Below are 10,978 nucleotides of genomic sequence, written 5' to 3'. Positions count from 1 at the left end.
ACTTCATTTAGTAATCACATTAGTGTAATAATGCTGGTAATTATTTGATACTGATTACTGAAGGACAAAACAAATAAGCATATGAATTTCTCCTGAGGAGAAAAGAAATGTATCAAGAATACTATTCAGCCATTAACAGAATTGAGGCACTTATATATGGCACAACATGGATGAACCTTGAAAATACACTAAGTGAAATAAGCCAGACACAAATGGCCATGGTATGATTGTTTATTCAAAATACCCAGTATAGCCAAAGCAGATCAACAGTTACCAGGGGCTGTGGGGAAGGCAAATGAGGAGTGACTGCTTTATGAGTACAGGGTTTCCAGTCAGAGCACTGAAAAATTCTAGAACTACACAATGCTCATGGCTACACAATATTGTGAACGTATTTAATACCACTGAAAGTACATTTAAGAAGTAAATTTTACCTGTGTGTTTTACCTCAGTTTAAAAAAGGAATCTCAAAATTGGGGTTTTATATATACATAAAAGAAATACTATGAAGAGCCAATTAAATCACACATAATTGTACTTAGATGGAGAACAGTTTATTAACAGAAATTATAAGTATATAATCCATTTACATTTGTAGCTCATATATGCTACAACTTGAGTCTTCTCAATGTTAAAAATAATTTTTCTACCATGTAAAACCTAGCCTTCTCTTTGACTTTTGAAAATTATATTTTGGTCCCTGGGGGTTATAAAAAGGGAGCTGGACTCCAGTAATATCATTTGCCTGATAGCTGGGTCTTAATCCACCTCTGTCCACAAACACTGGTCCACGGCCACCTCCAGGTCCTTCCTGTACAGCTTTTACAAGAGGGTAAATATATTTATTTGTTGTTTCCGATTCAAGTTCAATGACCTGTCTGGCATAGTCCTGAAATTCTTTCTCCTTTACAGCCACAAGAGCTTCAGTAAGTCTGTAATAATCTAATTCTGCTTGTTTTGCTTGCTTTGCATTAAACTTATTTTTGGCCTATTTGAAAAAGAAAGGAAATTTAATATTGGTTAAGAACATGAACTTTTAAAATATAGGTAGCCTTTGAAAATGTAAGTATAACTTTCTAAAATCATTGATGTTTTACAAGTTCTGATTTGACAACTATATACTATCATTTATTTCAGAAACTCTCCTATGCTTCTTAGAATAGCATCATGCTCAAAGTAGTGGCTGAATGAAACCTTTATTTATAGCCTTATGTGATACATTTTCAAAGAAACAACATAGTGAAATAGCAGAAAGTAGGAAATTTAGATAAAAGTCAAGTAACTGAGGTTAGAATCCTGTTTCAACCACTTAGAAGATGTGAACTCTGGCGATTTAGAATGCATACCCACCATTGTCTCTACCCACCCACTATTCTAGAGGACTTCACTCAACTCTACAGTGCTGGGTGAGCCCAATATACCATGTCCCCAGCCACATAAGATTAAATCAGGAGTGAATTCTGGACTAAATTAAACCATTTATATTATCTATTTCCCAAAAATTTGCAATTGGAACGAGTGACATTTGTCAATGTAGGTTGAGAAGGCACTGAGTGAAGTAAGGAGGCAATTTGCCAAAAGCCAATTTACCATTTTATAAAAATTTTGTCTTTTAATTGCTTATATTAATTTACACTGGATCAGATTATATTTATGGCTTTTCTGTGATGCTCTGGTTGGCAACTTTTCATTTTGTATTCTGTGTGGCATTTTAAGAAATGCTGAGTTTATTTTCTAAAATAACAGTTACTGGTTGGGCATGGTGGCTTATGACTGCAATCCTAGCATGTTGGAATGCTGAGGTGAGTGGATCATGAGGTCAGGAGATCAAGACCAGCCTGGCCAAGATAGTGAAACCCCCGTCTGTACTAAAAATACAAAAATTAGCTGGGTGTGGTGGCATGCACCTGTAATCCCAGCTACTGGGGAGGCTGCGGCAGTGAATTGCTTGAACCTCGGAGGTGGAGGTTGCAGTGAGCTGAGATCGTGCCACTGCACTCCAGCCTAGGCAACAGAGAAAGACTCTGGCTCAAAAATAAATAAATAAATAATAAAATAACAGTTACTTTGTTTCTACTTAGGATTATATTTAATTTTCATAAAAATAGTTCTCACAATCCAAAATGTTGACATAAACCAGTAGTCCAAACCTGATACCTACCATCAGTTTAAATTTTTGATGGAATAGAACAACCATACTAATGTGAAATATCAAATTTTCATTATTGAGTGCTACAATTCAAGATCAAGTTTACATACTGTTTGTGAAATTGAGGATAAAATACCAAAGTTTTAAAAAGTAGAAAATGTCAATAAAACTGGAGAAAAAGTGAAAAAAAAAAAGACTAAAATCTATCTCTCATCAAAGGTAAAATGCTAACATGTGAGAACTTAATAAGCAGCAATTCAGATATGTTAGTTTAGTAAACGTTTGTAGAAAAATATTGAGGGAACAGAAAGAACCATTTGAAGCACAGAAAGGAAGTGACAATGGAAGGAAAGAATTACTATGATGAACATATGATTGGTAAGTCACATTTGATGTGCATTAAGCATAAATACAAATTTATAAAGAAAAGTCTCCAAAAAATTAGTTTAAAATCCTAAAAATGCTAACAGATAAAGTAACAAGTACATTTGGAAGATAATAGCTAATTAACTATCCTGAAAATTGGAAAATAAGGCAGAAAAAATCAAGTATTTATTCTGACTTTTCTTTAAAAATTATATCTAAGAAGAACCAAGTATTTGATCATGAAAACTTCTTGAAGACTTCAACAAGTAAATCAGAAGGATTCCAAATACTGATCTTATTTGATCCTGATTAAAACAGCAAATTATATTTTGGCACCCAGCCAGAAATTAAACTTTTATACATCAAAGATATCAACAGAGTGAAAGGTTGGGATGGAGAAGACATTTGCAAATCATATATCTGATGATATACATAATATTTTTAAAACTTCTAAAACCCAACAACAAAAAATTCAATTCAAAAATGGAGGCCAGGCACATTGGTTCATGCTTGTAACCCTAGCACTTTGGGAGGCCAAGGCAGGCAGATCATTTGAGGTCAGGAGTTCAAGACTAGCCTGGCCAACTTGGTGAAACCCCATCTCTACTAAATATACAAAAACTAGTCTGGTGTAGTGGTGGGCACCTATAATCTTAGGTACTTGGGAGGCTGAGGCAAAAGAATTGCTTGAACCCTAGAGGTGGAGGTTTCAATGAGCCAAGATCGTACCACTGCACTCCAGCCTGGGTGACAGCAAAACTCCATCCCAAAAAAAGAAAAATATAAAAATGGGCAAGGATTGGAATATGTATTCTCCAAAGAAGATGTACAAAAGTGCATTAAAAGATACTCCACATCACTAATCATTAGGCTACAAGGAGATACTACTTCAGACCAATTGCAATGGCTATTAAATAAAAAGAAGAAAAACAAGTGTTGTTTGGTGAAATCCTTGTGCATTGCTGGTGGGAATGTAAAATAGTGTGGCTATTGTAGAAAACATGACATCTCAAAATATTAAACATAGAATTAACATGATTCAGAATTTCCACTCTTTTTTTTTCTTTTGCTATATAACCAAAAGAATTCAAAGTGGATACTTGAACAAATATTTATATAACAGTGTTCACAAAAACATTATTCTCAATAGCCAAAGATGGAAACAACCCAAATAACCATTGATGGATGTATGGGATAAACAAAATGTGGTATATATACACACAATGGATTATTACTCAGCTTTAAAAAGGAATGAAAGTGATTTATAGATAGATATAGTACAACATGGAAGAATGCTGAAGACATGTTAAGTGAAATAAGCCACACGGGAAAGGACAAATATTGTCTGATTCCACTTATGTGAGGTATCTAGAATAATCAAATTCATTGAGACAGAAAGTAGAAGAGAAGTTACCCAGACTGGAGGAAAGAGGGGATGGGAAGTTACAGTTTAACATGTACAGAGTTTTAGTATAGGGTGATGAAAAATCCTCGAGATGTATAGTAGCGATGATCAATGTGAATGTACTTAATGCCTCTGAACTATACACTTAACTGTGCTTGAAATGGCATTTTTTATGTTACGTATATTTTACCACAATAAAAATCAATTTAAAAAACCTCAGCACTAAGAAAACAACCCAATTAAAAATTGGCAACACTCAAATAGACACTTCACAAAAGAAGGTATATAAATGGCTAGCAAAGATATGAAAAGATATCCATTATCTTTGGTCGTTAGAGAAATGTAAAATAAAGTCATGAGATATCACTATACCAGAAAAGTTAAGGTATGACAATATCAAGTGTTGGTGAGTATGTGTAGTAAGCTGTGCTTGCATACATTGCTGGTAGGAATGGAAAATGGCACAGCCATTTTGAAAACAAGTTTTAGTTACAAATGATTGGATGCCAGATCCTCTACACATCTCTTAAAATCTGTTATCTCCATTCACTTCAAATCTGAAACCTATGAGATCCCAATCATAGTATCTGAGATGTGGGAAAAAGGAAAAGAAGATGAGCATTATGGCCTGCTACATTCATTTGTATTTTCTTTAATATTTACTAGAGCATAATAGACAATAAAGAAGGATAAACATTCATTTAAAAGATAAAACTCACCTGCAAACTTCACTAGAGATAAAAACAGAAACTAACCTCACAATTTAAATATATTTTATTGTGTCATAACCATAATGACCATTTTTTCTTACCTGACAAACTGCTTGGGATATAGAAAACTAGCATGAATTCTGTATTATATACTTATTGTTAAAGTAAGTATAAACATTCAGGAATAATTACCATTTGCTGAATATGGGCATCTTGAACTTCTCGGTGTTTTTTATCAGCTTTGCATTTTTTCTCCTTTTCATGTTCCCATAAAATCTGATCTGCTTTCATGACAGCCAGCAATTGTTCTTTAGCCTCTATTTTTCTTTGTCTTTCTTCTTCCTCTTTATTTTTCATCTAGATATTTACAGGCAAAGGAAACAAATTAAAACCAGTTTTAGCAACCAGTCCTGTCTAAAAAGGCACAGAGTTAGAGAGCTGCAAGCACAGGAGAGTCAGCCAGGAGCAAAGAAGGAGGAGAAAACTGCACGCCTCTGGGGTAGTTCCCATAAGGCCAGTTTACTTTGTTTTTTTTCTATTTCCTGAATATCAGAAAACACCCAAGTGATAAAGGACAATCTTTATTGACTTGAAAAAGAAAACACAGGAAAAGAAAAGAAGATCTTCTCAAGGAAGGGAAATATATGTAAGTAAAAAATTAATTATAATCATGTGTATAAACTACCCAAATTAAATATTATGATAATCAGTCATGTAGGGTATAAGTTTTGAAAGATTAAGAAACAGAAATGTAATGGAATAATTTTTACATGGTTTGTCTTTAAAACATACAAATGAAAAGTATACCAAATAAATAACCTTTGCATTTCAGATGATTCTGAAACACAAAAGATTATTATTTTGCATCTATAAATATCTTATTTGTAACTGATTGTCATCTTTGTTAGGAAGTAAACATTGTCCAATTTCAAAAATATAGGAAGATAATTCATACATTGTTTTTAACATCTTGGCTAGTTTTTGGTTAGAGAGGCAGATGGGATGGAAACCACAGTTGAAAGATCCTAACTTGGTCTTTCTCTTTTTATTTTCATAATTGAATTGTTTACCACAATGGCTCTATATTCTGCAATTGCTTTTAATTCTGCTTTGCTTTTTTCATCTTTATCTCTTTCTCTTTTTTCCCATTCAGCATCAGCTTCTGCAATATCTCTAGCAATAATCATATCTTCATTGTCAAGTTTCTCTTTCATTAGTTCACTCAAGAAGTTATGTATTCTTTCTCTTCGTTCCTCCATAAGCCTGTAACAAAATAACCATACTTGTCAAATCTTCATGAACAGATGTCCAGTGGAGCCAAGATAATTTAATTAGGGAGTCTGAGATACTTTGCAGTCTCTTACAAAACTAACAGGAGCCCCACTGCTCCTTACATACATTGATTATTTTAAGTGGAAATTATTTTTTAACTGTAAAGTAACATGTATTCTAAAAATCTAAAGAGAGTATATGAATAATATATATAAAACATTAATACATACATATATGCATTATACATGTTATATGTATAATATGTTATATGTGTAATACATATAATATGTCTCTGTGTATGTGTATGTAAGAAATAAGATCTTAAAATTATCTACATTGAAAAACATTTTAGGCCAGGTATGGTAGCTCATGCCTCTAATTCCAGCACTCTGGGAGGCTGAGGTGGGAGGATCACTTGAGCTCAGGAGTTAGAGACCAGCTTGGGTAAGATGGCAAGACCTCATCTCTACAAAAAGTTGTTTTAAAAAACTAACCAAGATTTGCCCAGTGGCAGTATTGTAGCCAATGAGGTTTATCCGAGGCGCGATTATTGCTAATTGAAAACTTAAAAAATTAACCAAGTATGATGGTGCATACCTGTAGTCCCTAGCTGGGGACTCCCACTAGCATCAGGAGGCTGAGGCCAGAGGACTGGCTGAGCCCAGGGGTTCAAGGTGGCAGTGAGCTGTGTACCACTCTACTCCAGCCTGAGTGACAGAGTGAGACCCTATTAAAGAAAAAATTAAAGAAAAATAAATGTTTCTGAGACAGAGTCTCACTGTCACCCAGCCTGGAGTGCAGTGGCAAGATCTTGGGTCACTGCAACTTCCGCCTCCCAGGTTTAAGCAATTCTCCTGCCTCAGCCTCCCGAGTAGCTGGGATTGCAAGCACGCATCACCAGGCCCAGCTAATTTTTGTATTTTTAGTAGAGAGGGGGCTTCACCATGTGCCCAGTCTTGTCTTGAAATCTTGACCTCAAGTGATCCACCTGTTTCAGCTCCCAAAGTGCTGGGATTACAGGCATGAGCCACTGCACTTGGCTACAGAAAATATTTCGGTACTTTATCAGACTACCCTGCTTACTCTATCACTGGAGGCTGGGGCTACAAAAGGCTTTTATTTAAATACAATCTAGAAAATAACCTAATAAAAGTTATCAAAATCCTAACTATCCATCCCCTCAATACCTGTCTGGAATTTATTCATAGCACTCCTTTGACTTGATGTTTAAATTTCTCTCTCTCTTTACACTATAAGGTTCCTTTTTTTTTTTAAGAGACAGGATCTTGCTATGCTGGCTAGGCTGGTCTCAAACTCCTGGCCTCAAGTAATCCTCCTGCTTTAGCCTCTCAAATTCACCATGAGATTCCTCAGGTCAGAAATTGAATGTGTCCTCTTTCTAGTTAAGAGCCAAGCATATGCCTGGTATATCATAAGAATAAATACATTTTGGTGCTCGCTTTGGCAGCACATATACTAAAATTGGAATGATACAGAGATTAGCATGGCCCCTGTGCAAGGATGACAGGCAAATTTGTGAAGCGTTCCATATTTTTAAATAAAAATAAATAAATACATTTTGTTAAAGAAATGGCATTTTTATTTATGCAATTGTATAAAAAATTTTGTTGTGACAAATTCACTTATTGAGTGAATTTGCAAAGCAGCATGTGAGAAATAATGAGAAAGGATACAGTGCATACTCCAAGAAAATGACAACTTAAAGTGGAGAAAAGACATTTATGCAAATGTATTTATAGTTATACAAGGCAAAGGGAAGTAAATCCATGAGAAAGCTAGAAAATGATATGGACAAAGGAGGAAAAAAGAAAGCCTTCAGAGAAAAGGTGACATTTCAGGTAGAATTGAAAAAAACAATATTTTAAACAGTTGTATTGATTGCTTACTATGTGCCTGACACTATTCCAGTTGCTGGGGACACACATAACAGTGAACAAAAACATTAGAAGTTGGGCATGGTGGTGCATACTATAGTTCCAGCTACTCAAGAGGCTAAGACAGAAGGATCCCTTAAAGCTATGAGGTTTAGGCTACAGGGCACTGTGATCACATCTGTAAAGAGTCATTGTCCTCCAGCCTGGGCAACATAGCAAGACCTCAGCTCTAAAGAAAAATGTTTTAATAAAAATAAGAATCTTAGGCCGGGCGTGGTGGCTTACGCCTATAATCCCAGCACTTTGGGAGGCTGAGGCGGGTGGATCACGAGGTCAAGAGATCGAGACCATCCTGGTCAACAAGGTGAAACCCCCGTCTCTACTAAAAATACAAAAATTAGCTGGGCATGGTGGTGCGCGCCTGTTGTCTTAGCTACTCGGGAGGCTGAGGCAGGAGAATTGCCTGAACCCAGGAGGCGGAGGTTGTGGTGAGCTGACATCATGCCATTGAACTCCAGTCTGGGTAACAACAGCGAAACTCCATCTCAAAAATAAATAAATAAATAAATAAATATAAAATAAGAATCTCTGCCCTAATGGAGCTTTCATGATTGCTGGAGGAGAGGGACAGTAAACAAAATAAGTAATTTTAAAAATACTTATCAAGCAACGAGTGGAGGGAACACAGGTAAAGTGATAAGCAATTGGGGAGGAGGTATAATTTTAAATAAGGTAGTCAGAGATCAAGCCTCAATGAGACGGTAAAATTTAAGTACAGATCTGAAAGAGTTAATAAAGCAAGTTATGTGCTCTCTGGAGGTGAGCATTCCCTAGAGCAGGCAGAGGCAAGTCCAGTGCAAGTGAGAAGAGGGAGAGGAGAGAATAGTAAGAGAAGAGGTCTGAGGGATAATGCTGGAGGGATGAACTGGGAAGATGGAAATTTGGGTAGGTGGAGAGCCTTATAGGCCATTGTAAAGACTCTGAGATGTAAAGCAATCAGAGGATTTTGCACAAGGGGAAAGCATGATTTAGAGAGAAACACCCTGTAGTACAATCTGGCCTCCTACTTTTACCTCTACACCCCATACCAAACTGCTCACTAATATAAGCAATGTCCTCTAAATCTGATGAATACTTCATTTTAAAAATCGTACTTAATCCCATTACTGACCTAACACTGATGACTGCTTCCTTTTTACTGAGATTCTTCTCTCTGATGTTTTCCTCCAATCTCTGGAAACTCTTCTTTGGTTTTCACATTATCTTATTTTTCCATTTGACTTTTCAATGGAGTTCTCTAGGGACCATGCCACCTTCATTTCTTACTCCTCACCCTAGGTGAGCTCATCTGTATCCACAGCTCCAACTACCAATTACATAACAATGGCGCGCAAAGCTATCTTCAGCTCATATTCCTCTGGGACAGCAGATCAGCGTTTCTGACTATCTACAAGATGTTGTCCTCACACCCACGTCCCAAATGGAAATCAAGTCACTAACTGGTCTAGTCATATATAAAATAAGATCTCTGTTCTTAAAGACAACTCTCATAATAATCATAAAATCATAGTACTTTATTATACACATTATTAAAGCTTACCTGTGTGTTTCAGCTTCTTTTTCTTTCCTCATTTGTATAAGACACTTTTTTGCTTTGATAAATTTTCTAATCTTTTCATCCTCTTGCTCTTGCTGCTGCTGTTCTACAGCTTTGATTATATGTTTCTCCTGCATATGTTCCTTGGGGAAAAAAACTGTATATTAACTTATCACAAAGAAAAATATCTTTCAACATATTAATAGCTAACAAGAACCTGTCCTAATCCGCCCTCCAGACTAACTCACTGTTGCTAGTTTCTTGTCCAGACTTTGCTTTTGCATACATATAAGGAAATACAGATATGTATTCTAACAAAAATTTTACAAATAGGTCACTAGTATTTAAAACAAAAGGTAAAAATCTGTTCATGTTAGCATACGTTCTATGATCTCAGCTTGAGTTAGCCATCATAAAAACAGATGCCATTGAGCACAATCGCCTGGGTATATAGATATATTAGTATATTCTGTTATTTAAACAGGGTGTCTGTTACCCAGGCTGGAGTGCCGTGACATGATCATAGCTCATGATGAGGAAGAGGAGGAGGGGGAGGAGGACAAGAACAGAGACTTAGGAAAGAGAGTACTCTCTTTTGACCTTAATCTTTTCTTTTTTCTTGCTGCCCAGAATGTGGACATGGGGGCTGAAACTCCATTAATTATTCAGGGCCATGAGGCAAACTTCAGAACAGATGCCATGTATATACAAAGAATAACAGAGTAGGCCGGGCATGGTGGCTCATGCCTGTAATCCCAGCACTTTGGTAGGCTGAAGCAGGCGGATCACCTGAGGTCAGGAATTTGAGACCATTCTGGCCAACACGGTGAAACCCCATCTCTACTAAAAATACAAAAATTAGCCGGGCATAGCGGTAGGTGCCTGTAATCCCAGCTACTTGGGAGGCTGAGGCAGAGAGAATTGTTTGAACCAGGAGGTGGAGGTTGCAGTGAGCCGAGATCACATCACTGCACTTCAGCCTGGGTGACAGAACAAGATTCCATCTCAACAAAAAAAAGAATAACAGAGTTAAAAAAAAAAAAAGAAAGAAAGAAAAAGGTGTCTTAGTCCTGTTAACTCTACAGCTGCCATTACCAGACACCCCTCCACTTTAAACCTGTATATTATTTTCGGTTTTCTATCATATGCATTTAAGGCTTCTCTTAACTATGAGAAAAGATTCTTAAAAATTACAGCATTATTTCAAAAAGTCCAATATCTATCAGAGGGATTCTAGAATAAGAGAAAGACAAAATAGGAGGGGGCAAAATTATCTAAGAAATAAAGCAATAAAAGTTCTCAGGATGAAAGAAATATGAGTTTCCAGAATAAAAGCATCAACTCAATGCCCAGAAAAATGAATAAAGGCACGTCATTCAAGGCACATCACTGTAAAATTTTAAAGCACCAGAGATAAAGAGAGGACCTTAAAACCATTCGGAGACAGAGAGAAAGAAGAAAAAGAAAAAAAAATGGCTGGGGCAGTGGCTCAAACCTGTAATCCCAGCACTTTGGGAGGCCAAGGTGGATGGATCACTTGAGGCCAGAAGTTCAAGACCAGCCTGGCCAACATGGCAAAACCCT

At 36.3% G+C, this 10,978-nt stretch overlaps 1 protein-coding gene, 1 non-coding gene and 1 pseudogene across 5 annotated transcripts in view; 2 read left to right on the top strand and 1 right to left on the bottom strand.

The window, feature by feature from the left end:
• Window positions 1-213: 213 nt before the first annotated feature.
• Window positions 214-10,978, bottom strand: part of CFAP210 (cilia and flagella associated protein 210) — a 48,262-nt gene continuing 37,497 nt past the window's right edge. For 2 of the 4 annotated variants that reach the window (XM_054257547.2, XM_054257548.2), the window contains 4 exons: window positions 9,398-9,537; window positions 5,701-5,893; window positions 4,823-4,987; window positions 214-988 (listed from right to left, as the gene is read on the bottom strand). In XM_054257547.2, the coding sequence (XP_054113522.1) occupies window positions 647-988; window positions 4,823-4,987; window positions 5,701-5,893; window positions 9,398-9,537 (840 nt within the window). In that variant the 3' untranslated portion in view covers window positions 214-646. The remainder of the gene's footprint in view (window positions 989-4,822; window positions 4,988-5,700; window positions 5,894-9,397; window positions 9,538-10,978) is intronic. The other 2 variants (XM_054257549.2, XM_078327424.1) reach the window with 1 other exon arrangement.
• Window positions 6,399-6,518, top strand: LOC118154842 (U4 spliceosomal RNA; annotated as a pseudogene).
• On the top strand, window positions 7,355-7,458 carry LOC118154893 (U6 spliceosomal RNA). The gene has a single exon (XR_004745143.1). It is a non-coding gene; the product is annotated as a U6 spliceosomal RNA (small nuclear RNA).

This window comes from Callithrix jacchus, chromosome 6 (genome assembly GCF_049354715.1).
Source record: "Callithrix jacchus isolate 240 chromosome 6, calJac240_pri, whole genome shotgun sequence".
NCBI classification, from domain to species: Eukaryota; Metazoa; Chordata; class Mammalia; order Primates; family Cebidae; genus Callithrix; species Callithrix jacchus.
Note: the sequence above shows the minus strand (reverse complement) of the source record. Positions and strands in the feature narration are given on the sequence as shown.